General features: G+C 31.8%; 3 protein-coding genes across 3 annotated transcripts; all 3 read right to left on the bottom strand.

Annotated features, from left to right (window-relative positions):
• Positions 1 to 157: 157 nt before the first annotated feature.
• On the bottom strand, positions 158 to 3,425 carry LOC144544922 (alpha-terpineol synthase, chloroplastic-like). The gene is made up of 7 exons (XM_078293478.1): positions 3,121 to 3,425; positions 2,544 to 2,796; positions 1,895 to 2,267; positions 1,492 to 1,710; positions 1,146 to 1,284; positions 792 to 1,040; positions 158 to 647 (listed from the first exon to the last, which is right to left on the bottom strand). The coding sequence occupies exons 1-6, from the start codon at positions 3,304 to 3,306 to the stop codon at positions 840 to 842; spliced, it is 1,371 nt and encodes a 456-aa protein (XP_078149604.1). The 5' UTR covers positions 3,307 to 3,425; the 3' UTR covers positions 158 to 647; positions 792 to 839.
• Positions 324 to 830, bottom strand: LOC144545000 (tricyclene synthase TPS4, chloroplastic-like). Its single transcript, XM_078293555.1, has 2 exons — positions 792 to 830; positions 324 to 647 (listed from the first exon to the last, which is right to left on the bottom strand). Exons 1-2 carry the CDS (start codon positions 828 to 830, stop codon positions 324 to 326), a joined length of 363 nt encoding a protein of 120 aa, XP_078149681.1.
• A 5,563-nt stretch (positions 3,426 to 8,988) lies between the features above and the next one.
• LOC144544921 (alpha-terpineol synthase, chloroplastic-like) lies at positions 8,989 to 12,328 on the bottom strand. Its single transcript, XM_078293477.1, has 7 exons — positions 11,965 to 12,328; positions 11,388 to 11,640; positions 10,739 to 11,111; positions 10,335 to 10,553; positions 9,989 to 10,127; positions 9,610 to 9,858; positions 8,989 to 9,465 (listed from the first exon to the last, which is right to left on the bottom strand). Exons 1-7 carry the CDS (start codon positions 12,148 to 12,150, stop codon positions 9,142 to 9,144), a joined length of 1,743 nt encoding a protein of 580 aa, XP_078149603.1. The 5' UTR covers positions 12,151 to 12,328; the 3' UTR covers positions 8,989 to 9,141.
• Positions 12,329 to 18,280: the final 5,952 nt, after the last annotated feature.

Genomic DNA, 18,280 nt, shown 5'->3' with positions numbered 1-18,280 from the left:
TAGTACGTTTTTTACAAGCTCTTGATGACAACCAAAATAAAATTGAAATGTCATAATTTTTTACATGTGCATAGATAAAATGATGTACATTATATCCAATGGTTTTATTTTGACTTTTAAATTTTAAATTATTAATGTTTTTAAAAATAGAGGCATATTGGAGGCATAAAAGATGAAAGCATGTTGGAGGCATAAAAAATGGAGACATTTGAACCTTCCTCTTATATGTATACCTTTTATATATCCTATATAAGTTACTTTCTATACAAACTACATCTAATTTCATATTTAATTACTCTCCCAAAAACCCAAATTTAGCTTAACTATAAGCTCTTGGCAAATACTTGCTCATCTTTGACTTGAACAGGTTCCAAGAAAAGTGCCTTGATCAACTTCTTCTTCTCCTCATCCGGTGCACCGAGTCCATCCCCTCCTTGGTAAATGCAGTGTGAAATGCGTGCAAGATTCATGGAGGCATCGGCAAAGGAGCGGGGGAAGGGATTAGCGCCTAGTGCATCTTTGTTGATCTTTTTCCATACATCAATAGTCAATTCATGCATAGCCAGGCGGGCCTCGTGCTCGTTTGCACCATTCTCACGCATGTAGCATGCGATGGATGATGGTGCATCACCTCTCTCCAGCTCCGCCTACAATTCATAATTGTTCAAACAAATTGTTAGAATTTGAAATTTAGAAACCCACCCAAAAGAAACAAAAAAAAGGGATATTTCAAAAAAATTATGCTCGTTAATTGTTACCCATAAAATATTTATATCCGAGTAAATACATACCGAATGTGTAGCCGAGTCATTGCAAAGTCTGAAGATCATAGAGCAAGTTCAAACAATGCTCGGGTAACTCTCTTGCTCAGCCAAAGCTTTTGCGGTAGCTTTCTCTCCAAACAAGGAGAACACATGATGTAACATGAGAGGTCCAGATGATGACATCCATCCATTCTCTATGTAGTCATGTAGAGACGGAATAGTTGATCCGTAGTGCCATTTTGCCTCCGTTAAGAAGGCCTTGCACAGATCATGCCACTGCCATTTATCATGATAAATTAAATTGAGAAATCAATGTAAGTTTCTCCAGCAATGTAAGATAAAAAAAAAAATTAAAAATTAAAAGAAGGCACAGAATCTTACTGCTGTCCTAAGCCAAGGGAGAGGATCCCATCCTTCTACTTTGAGAACATATTCTGACCATTCATTTGTGGTGTCTAAAATAGTTTTATATATCGGCCTCATGTACTCTGGTAGTTCTTGCATGGCATCAAGGCTCCACCTAGATATACATTCAAACAGTACAATCAATAATAAGTACACCAGTGTTTGAGTCATCAATTTAGAAAATTTAATCCAGTTTTTTTAGATTCCTGCAAATTAAGTTCAATATTGTACTTCCTTAATTTAACACAAATTTATTTTTTTTTAATTAAGGGATGAATTAATAAGGAAAATGTAGAAATAATACTAGTATTGAAGTACTCACTTTCCCATGGCATCTGTGAAGAGAACAAGTTCCTCCAAGGTTCCATATATGTCATACACATCATCCAAGTGCACAATCAGAGCAAACACTTTGGTAACAATCTCCCGGCATTCGCTCAGGTGGGGCTCGAACACAATACCAGTTGCGTAGAAGAAACACTCGATCAAGCGGTCCCTTGCAAAGGTCAATTTCTCCCCTAGTGCAGCATCCCTCCACCACCTAATTAATTAATCAAAATAACAACAAGATACAAGTTATAACATGTGTTTATGGAGAGTGTAATATAATAGAAACGTGTGCATTGCCAAATCTTCTAAGGTGCATCATAAGAATAATGGAAAGCAAATCAAATGAAATTTTAATAATAAAAATATATATATCAAGGGAAATATTAATGAAGTACCTAGACATTCTCCCAATTTCACCTTGATGGACAGTTTGGACCCGGTTAAAGTCAAGTTTGGCAAATTGAAGGAGCTTTGGTTCCAACTTGTCATCTCTCTCATATTGATCCATAAACCACTTTGCCTCCAGCCTTGGAGCTCTCCAGTGCAGCGGCAGCTCCAGTGTGTGCTCGACTTTCCCTTTTAGGTACAAGTCGAGTGTCGGTTTGGCCTCTGTGAGGTGCTTTGAAGAAAACACTCTTGCTTTGTCAAGTAACTCCTCTCCCTCAAATGCCAAGAATGAGGCCTCATAAAGGGATAGGAGTCCCTTTGTGTCTTTCTGAAGGATTGGCTTGAATGTTCCATTGTTGTCCAAGAAGCTACTGAAGATGTCTAAATTACACACAAAATAATATTTTGAAAATGTTACAGTTTTGTCCAAAACAAGCATTTTTTTTTTTTGTTTTAAATTAAAGAAGTCTTAGGCTTTTAGCTCCTTTGCAATTTTGGAAGTTCTTATGACATTATTTAATTTAAATGAAACCACATATCACAACTGAATTTTGATTTCAAAGAGGATCACAAATTTAACTAATTGTACATTTTTAAACTCAATGCCTTGAGTAAATCGAAAACTTTTTTTTTCTTTTAGCTTTATTAAACAAGTACCTTGAGACACTGGAATGCTGTTCTCTCTTAGCAACCTAAAAAATAATGACATGGAGATAACATCTTCCTTGAAAGCATTCTCTGATTTGGAGATTGAGCCAAGGACTTCTTTGATTTCTGCATCGAAATGATATGCAACTCCGAGCCTTTGCATTGCATCCACTAATCGAAGTTTTTTAGCCAGCTCGGTCTCTTTGTGGATGAGTTGCTTAACTTCTTGTTTAAGAGTCTCATAGTTTGCGTGAGATTCGCTCTACATTACAAATAATAACAATCTTATGTGAATTAACTTGCTAAAATAATTGATTTGTTGGAAAGCGATCCTTTATATATATTTTGTGATCATATCGCTTTAACAAATTCATACATTAAGTTGGTATTTCCAATTAGAACGTTAGAACACCATCAAATGAAGAAGTAATAGACAATTTTGTATTGCTATGTACACTTGTGAATGTATAAAATCACTACAAAAGTTTCATGTTCTTGAATAATTTAAATTTATGCAATTGATAAAAAAAGAACTAGAATTTGGTAACAACATGTATATATAATTAACTTGTAATTTAGTAATTACCATGCGGTCGGTCTTTAAGGACTCGAGGGAGTTATAGTCCCACGAGTTTGGCTGGTAATTTGCCGACCTCCTTGAAGCAGTAATTTGTGCTGGTGTGGCACAGCACCGAACATTCCCCGCCAAAATAGAACCTCTGGTCTGGGTGCGGTACACAGGTGATGCTCCGAAGCATGTAGCCATGGCCATTAATTATATCACAAATTGTTTACTGTTCTAGGGTTTAGGGTTTGGATTCTTTGGGTTGCTATGGTCTTAGTTTAGGCTTTGGATGCTTTGGGTTGCTATGCTCTTACCTCCTTTTGTGTCTAGTGCCTCCTATTTATAGAGCAACATGTCTCACAATAATACTTATTGTGGGTCCCACACAATGAATTAGAAACTTCCATAACTATAAACTACCTGATCAATCCCAGTGCAAAATCATAGATAGACTAGAATCCAAACTTGATATTCACCACAAAGAAAGAGCAAAGGCGGGTATTAATTGAAGCTTCTTTTCATCTTATGGTTTATTACCTTTTTGTGGTACAAAAAAGTGTATGAATTTGTTCTCTTTCCTTCCAAACCACACATAATAATTTTAGTCCAACTGTGTGTAAATTTTGATATATTTGTGTCTTGTAATTAAAGGAACCTCCTTGAATCTTGATCAAAGAAGAACAAGCGAAACTTGTTAAATTTAGCAACAGTAAAGCAACTACTCATGCAGGAATTAATGGTCAAGTTTTTTTTTAACAAAACCTGAGCTTGTTTCTAGAAATAAAGTAATATAAACAAATTAATAAATCTGAGCTTGGTTTATGTTTTGGACCGTACAACCCATAATTGCTCATGTTATCTTTTCTTTTCTTTTTAAATATAATTGCTTATGGTGATTGATAACAAAAAGTTGCTCAATTTTATCTTAAAAAGGGTCAATAAACATAAACATAGAAATCACGAGATCACTTACTTTTGAATGAATTTAAATTAAATGTTAACTAATTAAATTTACTCAATGGCAAAATTATGGGGTCTTAGAAGATGGAATTCAAATAATTATTAATTAAAGCTAACAAAAGGAAAACAATAATGAAACTATAATAATTTGATTAATAATTAATATATGGTTTAAACTAATTATTATTCATTTCATTGCAATTTTACTTCATTAACGTTTAACAAAGAAATCTTTATAGAAATTATGGCAGTCATGCTCATTGCCTCAAAAGAGATCAGTTCATTTGCAGTAGCCACAACTGTTTTGTTTATTTTGGGCCTCTCTTTTTTTAATGAACTCTATTTTTCCTCACTCATTTTTTACATATATCACATTAAATCTTTATCATTGTTTCTCTGATGTAAACCTATTTCTTTTTCTTGAACATTTCTATTTATATGGCGTTTTTTCACAGTTGTTCATTCCATTGGACTCCTTTTTATTCCAATAGATTCCATTGGAATTGCTACCAAGTATTGTTTTGTTTTGGGATCACAGCTGTTGAGGCTTCAGCCACTAGTATAATTTGGTGGGTGCAATTTTAAACTTTAATATTTGTACGTACGTATATATTGTGCCCGTGTATATTTACGTTCCTAACCCCAAAAGTAATTTATCCAATTAATTTACCATATAACATATGATGATTTTATGGTTCAAATACTTCAATTTTTAATTTGTCTTCATAATTTTTTCTAATAACAAAAATTTAGCACTAATCATATGCAAAATAGAACCGAAAAATATGATATATATATATATATATGAGTGAGTCTATGGTACTATATATGCATATCATGGGTTGTTACCGTGCTATGGCTCTATATTCGAGTTTTCAAATCCTAACGGTCGATCCGAACCGTTCATCTTGTTCCCCATATTAATATGTGTTTGGAAACCAAATTTTACATTTTTTGAAAAAATTTTACTATTTTTTTAGATATTTAGAAAATCACTTGATCTGAAAATTCTGGACCATCCAAAAACAGTGATTTTCAATAAATCTAAAAAAAATAGTAAAAAAATTTCAAAAAATATAAAATTTGGTCTCCAAATACATATTAATATGGAGAACAAGATGAACGGTTCGGATCGACCGTTAGGATTTGAAAACTCGAATATAGAGCCGTAGCATGGTAACAAATCGTAATATGCATAGTACCATAGACTCACTCTATATATATATATTTTGCTACAAGCACATAAAAATTTATCACTATTACACTATTAGATTTTGTTTCTATATGAACTAAGTTAGCAAATCAACATCTAGAAATTATCCACATTAATGCATTTTTGTAAGTTTTTGGTAGCAATCATAATAATATTGAAATGTCGTGATTTTTTACATATTCATAAAGACAATAATATTGATTATAGAGTAGACTAGGGTGTTCTTAAGTTCACAAATTCCCTTTGTGACCTCAACTCTAAAATCTATCAGATTTAGCTTTAAACGACAAATCCGAACCGTTCAAACTCTTCTACCTTATGAGTGACGTGTCTCCATATGAAAAATTTATATTTTTGAATTAATGTTGTATAGTGTCAAGTGGTCAAAAAATATTCAAAAAATGATTGTATTTAAATTATTTTATAAATCTTTTAATTTTGACAACTTGACTATATACAAAATTAATTTCAAAATTTAAATTTTTTTGTATTTGGATACTTCATCACTAAAGAGTTTCAATAATTTGAATTCATAGTTTAAAGTCAATCTAATAAATTTTAGAATTGAATTTACAAAAAGACTTTATATAAATTTAAAAACACTTAGTTCTTCTCATTGATTATGACGGCAGTTTGTTAGTACATGTGAAAATTAAAAATATATGAAAAAAATATTACACTAGACGCCAAAAAAATTCTCGTGTATACATTAAATTATCATTTTTATTAATTTCCAGAGTGTTCCAAACCTAAAATCTCAAAAAAGATATGAACATTGAGCAAAATTGATAGTTAGGAATTACCTCAAAAAAAGAGAAAAAAAATTAACCTCACAAAATCTGTTAATAATACATGTAATTATTTCTGAATACACATGAGGACCTTAATAATAAATATTGGAAACTTTACAAATTTTATTGGCTTTGAAAATTTTAGAATTTGATGTGAAAATTACAGTAAGGGCGGTTTTGAAAAGCACAGCTAGAACTAGAATTCTCTGGAAACAACAGAGAAAATATCTTCTTTGTCTTGTTTCTAAACACCAATTGTATTTTGTGGAGTTGAGAGAAGGATTCTGAAAATTTTCAATTCTCTCCACAAAAAATATTTATTTGGCACATGCGTATTTCTACATCGTATCTTTTTAAAAGTGTTGGGAGCCTGACTGCCTGAGAGTGTAACATCAATATATTTCAAACTCCATATAAAAACAAACAAGCAATAATATCTCATATTAAAAAAAACAAAGATGGAATCTTGTAGTACTTCTGTTTTTCTTGGACAGCAATAAAATGAGGTATATATACGTGGCAAGTCTTATTTGCACAGCATATAATATATAAACCTGATTTACCTGTGTTTTAGCACAGGTTCAGATAAATTTTACTGACATTAAATTACACAGAACAGAAATATTAACATTATGAAAAAACATAAAAAAGTTGGTGGATTACTTGTAGCAAGAGATATGAAAGGGAATTTGAAATAGAGAGCTAATTAAGTACTTTTCACATTAGTGGGTATAACTTTCTGAGAGATCCCTTTATACAATTTCTTGATGACTTAGAAAATTGAAAGTCAATAGGTGTGGAATTTGCATATACGCATGTATAAACCACAATTTCTTTTGTGTATATGAAATTTTATTACCCGAGAGAATAGGAATCACAAGTATTCTGTGAACCAAATCGAAGATATATAAAAGATTCAAACTTGTGAAGAAAATTTGCACATCAGACAAACATATGAAATTTTACCTTTAGATTAGAATTGACTTGACTTTCCCTTTCATGTTTCTTGCAGAGAAACCTAATAATTTCTTGCTTAATTTTTTTGAGGTTTGTAAATCTTTGGTTATTTATTATGTTATATATCTTTTTCTGACCTTTCATTTTGCTTTCACAACTTTTTCTTATTCTAAAATGGTCATTTATTGATGTTAGTTTTTTTTTTTTTCTTTTTGTAAATTTTCTGTTTTCTATCTGCACCTCATAATCTTATTATATTTTCCTTGCTAAATTGACAAAGATAAAGATTTTAGTAAAATGATAAATGGGAATTAAACAAAGGGGTAATTTTACCCAGTAATGTTTTGATTAGTGTAATTTTACTGTTTCGTTTTTTTTTTCTGACCGAATTTTTTTTTACTGCTTTTTATGTTTAATAAAATCTCACCACTCTCTGTAAATATTCAGAGAGAGTCATGTGTATAATTTATACTAAAAATGAATTAGAATATATATTTCTTACCATTTCCTTTAATATACAACTTTTTTTATTAAATGTAGCCGCTACTTAGATAATGTACTTATAATTAGAAAACTAATATTAATTTGATTTTGTAGAAACATACATCTATACACGAGAATGAAATTCCGGAAAGATTTGGTAATAACAATACATATGCCAATTATTAATTGTCAGCTTATATGGAAAAAAACAAAGATCAAGATTTATCATTTCATGCAAGTATGACTAGATTGTCATACATACTTGGCCTATATGCAAGTTAAATCACATTTAATTCCTCTCATTGTATCTCTGTGTTCTCTATCTTTGCTATACTAATTTTCATATATGAACATATCTTTAATAATGAGAAGGGTTTCAATACCTCATATCTTTCATACTTCATCATACTTCATCTTTTAAATCTTCGTTATCTTCGTTTTCAAAATAGAAAATCATTGTTTTTGAAAATTTATAATTTCAAAAATATGGTTGGGATGAATTTTTTTTACTAATTTTTAAGATGAATAGAAAATCATTGTTTTTTGAACGATCCAAGCATTAATTTTATACCTATCTTAAAAAGTAGTAAAAAAATTTCCAAAAATTATAAAATTTCATCCCCGAGCATATTTTAGCATAAATATCATGTTAAGCAGTACAAATCAACAATTTGGACTTTTAAAATAAAGATATAAAATATGCGGTATAATGAGGTATGAAAAATATGAGGTATTGGAACCCTCCTCTTAATTAATTGTTACTTTTCTCTTAACTAAAGGCTCATGTTTCTTTGGGTGTTCATTGGGTCCAATTTAATTGGGTTTTAATCATACTGAGAGAGAGTTGTATTAAATTATTCGGTTTTTTCTGTTAAATGAATCAGTTCGGTTCATTTTTTCTAACCGATTTAGTAGTTTAGTGGAATCTTGTAGTACTTCTGTTTTTCTTGGACAGCAATAATATCTCAATAAAATGGGAGAAATTAAGATGTATACGTGGCAAGTCTTATTTGCACAGCATATAATATATGAATCTGATTTACCTGTGTTAGCACAGGTTCAGATAAATTTTACTGACATTAAATTACACAGAAATAAATATTGACATTATGAAAAATCATAAAATTCTAGTTATGGTGGATAAGGAAAAATTTAACGCCATTTGTTTTTTGGACACGTGAAAGTGCATATATAAAATATATAATAATCAGTTTAATGGGCCTGATGTGGGCCGTAGTTGAATTAATGGGCCCTTAGTTGCCCCATCTCATGGGCCGAAGGGATCAATTGTCATTTGTTCAGTGAATGCTTAAATGGCCGGGGCAATTGAAATGTGATGGCCAGGATCAATCGTTGTAGCTTTCATTTTTATTGATTTTCATTTTGTAAATAAATATGTGGTATGCATTTCGCTACTCTAGTAGAAAAACAATTTGAATAGAAAAATATGCAACAATTATTTAAATTTGGAGACAAATTAAGTAATTAGTGTTTAGATAAATTAGATAATTCCATTCCAATGGTATATATATCATTATATATATATACCTTTTATATATCCTATATAAGCTACTTGCTATACAAACTACATCTAATTTCATATTTAATTACTCTCCCAAAAACCCAAATTTAGCTTAACTATAAGCTCTTGGCAAATACTTTCTCATCTTTGACTTGAACAGGTTCCAAGAAAAGTGCCTTGATCAACTTCTTCTTCTCCTCATCCGGTGCACCAAGCCCGTCCCCTCCTTGGTAGATACAGTGTGAAATGCGTGCGAGATTCATGGAGGCCTCAGCAAGGGATCGGGGGAAGGGATTAGCGCCCAGTGCATCCTTGTTGATCTTTTTCCATACATTGATAGTCAATTCATGCATAGCCAGACGGGCCTCGTGCTCGTTTGCACCATTCTCACGCATGTAGCATGCGATGGATGATGGTGCATCACCTCTCTCCAGCTCCGCCTACAATTCATAATTGTTCAAACAAATTGTTAGAATTTGAAATTTAGAAACCCACCCAAAAGAAACAAAAAAAAAGGATATTTCAAAAAAATTATGCTCGTTAATTGTTACCCATAAAATATTTATATCCGAGTAAATACATACCGAATGTGTAGCCGAGTCATTGCAAAGTCTGAAGATCATAGAGCAAGTTCGAACAATGCTCGGGTAACTCTCTTGCTCAGCCAAAGCTTTTGCGGTAGCTTTCTCTCCGAACAAGGAGAACACATGATGTAACATGAGAGGTCCAGATGATGACATCCATCCATTCTCTATGTAGTCATGTAGAGACGGAATAGTTGATCCGTAGTGCCATTTTGCCTCCGTTAAGAAGGCCTTGCACAGATCATGCCACTGCCATTTATCATGATAAATTAAATTGAGAAATCAATGTAAGTTTCTCCAGCAATGTAAGATAAAAAAAAAAATGCTGTTTCCATCCAAAAAAAAAAATTAAAAATTAAAAGAAGGCACAGAATCATACTGCTGTCCTAAGCCAAGGGAGAGGATCCCATCCTTCTACTTTGAGAACATGTTCTGACCATTCATTTGTGGTGTCTAAAATGGTTTTATATATCGGCCTCATGTACTCTGGTAGTTCTTGCATGGCATCAAGGCTCCACCTAGATATACATTCAAACAGGACAGTCAATAATAAGTACACCAGTGTTTGAGTCATTAATTTAGAAAATTTAATCCAGTTTTTTTAGATTCCTGCAAATTAAGTTCAATATTGTACTTCCTTAATTTAACACAAATTTATTATTTTTTAATTAAGGGATGAATTAATAAGGAAAATGTAGAAATAATACTAGTATTGAAGTACTCACTTTCCCATGGCATCTGTGAAGAGAACAAGTTCCTCCAAGGTTCCATATATGTCATACACATCATCCAAGTGCACAATCAGAGCAAACACTTTGGTAACAATCTCCCGGCATTCGCTCAGGTGGGGCTCGAACACAATACCAGTTGCGTAGAAGAAGCACTCGATCAAGCGGTCCCTTGCAAAGGTCAATTTCTCCCCTAGTGCAGCATCCCTCCACCACCTAATTAATTAATCAAAATAACAACAAGATACAAGTTATAACATGTGTTTATGGACAGTGTAATATAATAGAAACGTGTGCATTATCAAATCTTCTAAGGTGCATCATAAGAATAATGGAAAGCAAATCAAATGAAATTTTAATAATAAAAAATATATATATCAAGGGAAATATTAATGAAGTACCTAGACATTCTCCCAATTTCACCTTGATGGACAGTTTGGACCCGGTTAAAGTCAAGTTTGGCCAATTGAAGGAGCTTTGGTTCCAACTTGTCATCTCTCTCATATTGATCCATAAACCACTTTGCCTCCAGCCTTGGAGCTCTCCAGTGCAGCGGCAGCTCCAGTGTGTGCTCGACTTTCCCTTTTAGGTATGAGTCGAGTGTCGGTTTGGCCTCTGTGAGGTGCTTTGAAGAAAACACTCTGGCTTTGTCAAGTAACTCCTCTCCCTCAAATGCCAAGAATGAGGCCTCATAAAGGGATAGGAGTCCCTTTGTGTCTTTTTGAAGGATTGGCTTGAATGTTCCATTGTTGTCCAAGAAGCTACTGAAGATGTCTAAATTACACACAAAAGAAAATTTTGAAAATGTTACAGTTTTGTCCAAAAGAAGTATTTTTTTTTTTTGTTTTAAATTAAAGAAGTCTTAGGCTCTTAGCTCCTTTGCAATTTTGGAAGTTCTTATGACATTATTTAATTTAAATGAAACCACATATCACAACTGAATTTTGATTTCAAAGAGGATCACAAATTTAACTAATTGTACATTTTTAAACTTAATGCCTTGAGTAAATCGAAAACATTTTTTTTCTTTTAGCTTTATTAAAAAGGTACCTTGAGACACTGGAATGCTGTTCTCTCTTAGCAACCTAAAAAACAATGACATGGAGATAACATCTTCCTTGAAAGCACTCTCTGATTTGGAGATTGAGCCAAGGACTTCTTTGATTTCTCCATCGAAATGATATGCAACTCCGAGCCTTTGCATTGCATCCACTAATCGAAGTTTTTTAGCGGGCTCGGTCTCTTTGTGGATGAGTTGCTTAACTTCTTGTTTAAGAGTCTCATAGTTTGCGTGAGATTCGCTCTACATTACAAATAATAACAATCTTATGTGAATTAACTTGCTAAAATAATTTATTTGTTGGAAAGCGATCCTTTATATATATTTTGTGATCATATCGCTTTAACAATTTAATTCTTTAAGTTGGTATTTCCAATTAGAACTTTAGAACACCATCAAATGAAGAAGTTATAGACAATTTTTTATTGCTGTGTACACTTGTGAATGTATAAAATCACAACAAAAGTTTCATGTTCTTGAATAATTTAATTTTATGCAATTGATAAAAAAAGAACTAGAAATTGGTAACAACATGTATATATAATTAACTTGTAATTTAGTAATTACCATGCGGTCGGTCTTTAAGGACTCGAGGGAGTTATAGTCCCACGAGTTTGGCTGGTAATTTGCCGACCTCCTTGAAGCAGTAATTTGTGCTGGTGTGGCACAGCACCGAACATTCCCGGCCAAAATAGAACCTCTGGTCTGGGTGCGGTACACGGGTGATGCTCCGAAGCATGTAGCCATGGCCATTAATTATATCACAAATTGTTTACTGTTCTAGGGTTTAGGGTTTGGATTATTTGGGTTGCTATGCTCTTAGTTTAGGCTTTGGATGCTTTGGGTTGCTATGCTCTTACCTTCTTTTGTGTCTAGTGTCTCCTATTTATAGAGCAACATGTCTCACAATAATACTTAGTTTGGGTCCCACAGAATGCATTAGAACCTTCCATAACTATAAACTACCTGATCAATCCAAGTGCAAAATCACAGATGGACTAAAATCCAAATTTGATATTCACCACAAAGAAAGAGCAAAGGCGAGTATTAATTGAAGTTTATTTTCATCTTATGGTTTATTACCTTTTTGTGGTACAAAAATGTGTATGAATTTGTTCTCTTTCCTTCCAAACCACACATAATAATTTTAGGCCAACTGTGTGTAAATTTTGATATATTTGTGTCTTGTAATTAAAGGAACCTCCTTGAATCATGATGAAAGAAGAACAAGCGAAACTTGTTAAATTTAGCAACAGTAAAGCAACTACTCATGCAGGAATTAATGGTCAAGTTTTTTTTAACAAAACCTGAGCTTGTTTCCTATAAATAAAATAATATAAACAAATAAATTTGAACTTGGTTTATGTTTTTGACCATACAACCCATAATTGCTCATGTACATTATGTTTTCTTCTTCTTCTTTAAATATAATTGCTCAGGGTGATTGATTACAAAAAATTGCTCAAGTTTATCTTAAAAAGTGTCAATAAACTTAGAAATCACGAGATCACTTACTGTTGAATAAATTTAATTTACATGTTAACTAAATTTACTCAACGGCAATGTTATGGAGTCTTAGAAGGTGGATTTAAAATAATTATTAATTAAAGCTAACAAAAGACAAAGCAATAAAGAAACTATATTAATTTGATTAATTAATATATGGTTTAAACTAATTATCCATTTCATGGCAATTGTACTTCATTATCGTTTAACAAAGCAATCTTTATAGAAATAGTGGCAGTCATTTCCCCAAAAGAGATCAATTTATTTTGTTTTCTTTAGACCTCAACATTTTTTAATTTACATGAACTCAATTATTCCTTACTTATTTTTTACATGAACGGCCATATCACATCTTAAATCTTTATCATTGCTTCTCTGATCTAAACCTTTCTATTTATTTTTTTCCTTGAACATTTCTATTTCTATGACAGCAGATCTGGCGTTTTTACACAGTTGTTCATTCCATTGGACTTCCTTTTTATTCCCATAGATTCCATTGGAATTACTACGAAGCTATGTTACTCAGATACTTTTGTTTAGGCACCGTACCCGTATCGGATACCGATACGCGTCTGATACGGCTACGATACGTATCCAATACACCAACTGGCGTATCGCTTACGTGGCGTATCTTTAAACTGCTGATACGGTCGCGATACACGTTGAATTTTTGGGGATACGGCTGTTTCAGCGAGATACGGGCGAGATACGGGCGGGATACTCTAACTAGGTTTTCATTTTTCGCTGTTTTTGAACCCTTCCGCTCCACACTCTGCTGATCCGCTCCAAAATAAAAAAAGAAACAAAATAGAACCCTGACAGCTGCTCCGCGATGCCTCTTTGCCGTTTCCGTCATCTCCGCTCGGCCTCTCTCCACCATTTCTGCCATCTCTCCTCTCTTCAAGTACTGAACTTGCAATAAATTTCGCTATTTAAACTCAAATTTGTGATTAATTGATTACTAAACTTACAACAATTGCTCCCATCAAATCGAAATCTCTCAGTTTAAAATCTCGGTATTCTTCTAATGGCTATTGACTGTTGAGAACTTGAAAGAATAAATTTGGTTGTTTTTGCTTTTTGATCCCTTTCTTTTCCTCATTTTCTGAAACCTTCTTTTTTATAGCCATAATATATTGGGGGTTACTGCAGGGTTTATGGTAGTGCTGGGAATTCCACCTAAACTTGCAAAGTCCGGTACTGAACAGTGCTGGGAATTTCTGGTTATTTAAACTCAAATTTCTGGTACTGCACAGTCTCCTCTCTCGTTATTTAAACTCAAATTTCTGGTACTGCACAGTCTCCTCTCTCGTTATTTAAATTTAAATTTCTGGTACTGTACAGTGCTTGTATTCTCTTAATTGATGATTAGTTTTAGAATACAAACTCAAATTTCTGGTATTTGATTTGAATATGTAATGGATGTTATTTATGTTATGGATATTATGGATCTAATTTTATGTTGTTTGGTATTATAATATTCACTATCAATTTTATGTTTGTAGATACAATTGTTAAATTCTAAATAGTTTTTTAGATGAATTATAAATTTGGGTGATGTGAATACTGTATATATATATATACCATGTCAAAATTATAACTTTTTTTTTGCTTGTAAATTAAAAAAATTTGATATATATACAAGTGTTAAATTAATAGTATAAGTGAAATTTTTTTTCTTTGTTGTAATACATGAAACAATAATATAATTAAAATAGAAAAAATAATATATATAATAGCCGTATCATATATATCCTTCGTTTTCGAAAATTACCATATCCGTATCGTATCTGATACGATACCCGTACCCGTGTCTATGCAACCTAGCTACCGAGTATTGTTTTATTTTGAGATCATAGCTGTTGAGGCTTCAGCCACTAGTATAATTTTGTGGGTGAAATTTTTAACTTTAATATTTGTACGTATTTATTGTACCCGTATATATTTACGTTCCTGACCCCAAAAGTAATTTATCCAATTAATTACCATGTAATATATGATGATTTTATGGTTCATATACCTCAATTTTTAGTCTTCATCAGTCCTTCACCTTTAAATATATGATGATTTTCTTATGTTGTTGTTGTCTTTGTTGTAGGCATGTTATGATGTTTTGGTTTTTTCTATTGTTTCTGCTTATGTTTTGAACAGCGGTAAAGACTTATCATATTTGATTTTAGTACCAATTTTAGATATTGGGTCAAATATGCTATGGTTTTTTATTTCAATGAAATCGGTGGTAATTAAATACCACTATTTTTCAACAAAAAAAAAATTGTATAGATTCAAGTGGTCAAAAAATGTTCAAAAAATGAATGTATTAAAATTATTTTATAAATCTTCTAATTTTGACAACTTTATTATGTACAAAATTAGTTTTAAAATTGAAAAATTTTGTATTAAACACATCATCACTTGTAAGGTAGAAGAGTTTCAATAGTTCGGATTTATCATTTAAAACCAATTCAATAGATTTAAAATTGAGTTCACAATAAGACTTGATAAACTAAAAAACACTCTAGTTCTACTCATTGATTATGTGAAAACGGCAGTTTGTTAGTACATGTGAAAATTAAAATTATACCCAGTTGTGAAAAAAATATTATACTAGATGCCAAAAAAATTCTTCTGTATACATTAAATTATCAGTTTTATTAATTTCCAGAGTGTTCCAAACCTAAAGTCTTAAAAAAGATATGAATATTGAGCAAAATTGATAGTTAGGAATTACCTCACAAAAAGAGAAAAAAAAAATTAACCTCACAAAATATGTTAATAATACATGTAATTATTTCTGAATACACAATGAGGGCCTTAATAATAAATATTGGAAACTTTACAAATTTTATTGGCTTTGAAAATTTTAGAATTTGATGTGAAAATTACAGCAAGGGCGGTTTTGATGTGAAAAGGAAGCTAGAACTAGAATTCTCTGGAAACAACAGAGAAAATATCTTCTGTCTTGTTTCTAAACACAAATTGTATTTTGTGGAGTTCAGAGAAGGATCCTGAAAATTTTCAATTCTCTCCACAAAAAAATATTTATTTGGTACATGCCTATTTCTACATCGTATATTTTTAAGTGGTGGGAGCCTGAGTGTAACATCAATATATTTCAAACTCCATATAAAAACAAATACGTAATAATATCTCATATTAAACAAAAACAAAGATGGAATCTTGTAGTACTTCTGTTTTTCTTGGACAGCAATAATATCTCAATAAAATTAGAGAAATTAAGATGCATATATGAACCTGATTTACCTGTGTTTTAGCACAGGTTCAGATAAATTTTACTGACATTAAATTACACAGAACAGAAATATTAACATTATGAAAAAACATAAAAAAGTTGGTGGCCGCGTGATTACTTGTAGCAAGAAATATGAAAGGGAATTTGAAATAGAGAGCTAATTAAGTACTTTTCACATTAGTGGGTATAACTTTGTGAGAGATCCCTTTATACAATTTCTTGATGACTTAGAAAATTGAAAGTCAATAGGTGTGGAATTTTCATATACGCATACGCATGTATAAGAACCACAATTTTTTTTTGTGTATATGAAATTTTATTACCCGAGAGAGAGATAATTAATAGGAATCACAAGCATTCTGTGAACCAAATCGAAGATAAAAGATTCAAACTTGTGAAGAAAATTTGCACATCAGACAAATTAACATATGAAATTTTTCCTTCAGATTAGAATTGACTTACTTTTTAAAATGGTGACTTTCCCTTTCATATTTATTGCAGAGAAACCAAATAATTTCTTGCTTAATTTTTTTGAGGTTTGTAAATCTTTGGTTATTTATTATGTTATATATCTTTTTCTGACCTTTCATTTTGCTTTCACCACTTTTTCTTATTCTAAAATGGTCATTTATTGATGTTAGTTGTTATTTTTTTTTCTTTTTGTAAATTTTCTGTTTTCTATATGCACAACATAATATCTTATTATATTTTCCTTGCTTAATTGACAAAGATAAAGATTTTAGTAAAATGATAAATGGGAATTAAACAAAGGGGTAATTTTACCCATGAATGTTTTGATTTCGTATATTTTTATTTCTTACGGAATTACTTTTTACTGCTTTTTATGTTTAACAAAATGTCACGGCCCCGCCGTCGGGTCAGAGATGGCGACAAGAGAAGCACCCTCGCATCCATCCTTCGTTCCGTCAACCTACGTCACAAATAAAAAAAACAAACAAAAACAATATGAAATCAGCTATAAAGTTCAGTAACCGGTTATTTAACGACGCGCTTTTCTATAATTCACTTAATTAAACAATCATTCAAACAAACTGGATTAATCATCACAAATTCACTCAAATGATTAATAGATATTTAATCAGCGATAGTTCCTGAGTCTGAATTATCAATAAAACAAATGACACAAATATGTATCATTTCATTTCACACAATCATATCTTTTCACAATTTCTCAAAGCACACAATCATATCATTTCACAAATCAATGAACACACAATCATATCTCTTCACAATTTCTCAAAAAACACAAACATATCATTTCACAAATCAATGAATACACAATCATATTATTTCTCATAAGTGAGGTTTATTCTGATCAAATCCGCTATCCCGTTAAATATACACCATAATTCAAAATCCAATTCAACCACACAAAACGAAAACACAGATTATAAAGAAATACAGTTACCTAATAGCGATCAATTCATAAATCTAATCCGAGATGCAATGACTGTTTAGAATCAGGTTTTAAATCAGGTTCTAATTCCCTTAAGGTTCTTGTTTCTTTGGGTGTTCATTGAGTCTATTTAATCAGGTTTTAAATCATACTGAGAGAGTTCGCATTAAACTATTTGTTTTTTCCTGTTAAGAAATTTATAAAACTGGTTAGACCAAAAGAACGAAACATTCGAAGTTCCCTTCATCTGTTCGAATCAAATATTTAATAAAAATCAAAAATTACAACGTAGTTGATATTGTTTGCTTCAATTTAAAGCTGATTAGACCAAACCAAAAAAAGTTAATCCATCTTAAAATAAAATAATAATAATAAAATTATTTATTTTTATGATTAATCTTCTTACTTTGAGCTTTTAGATTTGAATCCACGTACAAAGCCAGTTTAGAATCAAGGGCTTGGATTAATTGATCATGCACAACAGGAAGGGGCATGAGGAGGTTCTCTTGTTTTCTCATCTTCTACTGAGCGCAAGGCAACTGTCCAAGGGGACCACACAAGAGGCAACAGCTGTATGTGAGGATATGGTGCCCTGCGGCTTGAAACCGGGCTAAACATGTTCCTTTCTCGATTTTGTGCCTCACGGCTCTGAGAAAGTGACAGAGAGCATGTTCTAATGATCATTTTAACCTGCCAGTGCCCAATTG

The sequence above is a fragment of the Carex rostrata genome, chromosome 27 (genome assembly GCF_964058835.1).
Source record: "Carex rostrata chromosome 27, lpCarRost1.2, whole genome shotgun sequence".
NCBI lineage: Eukaryota > Viridiplantae > Streptophyta > Magnoliopsida > Poales > Cyperaceae > Carex > Carex rostrata.
The sequence above is the reverse complement of the archived record's forward strand: the minus strand, read 5'-3'. Positions and strand labels throughout refer to the sequence as shown.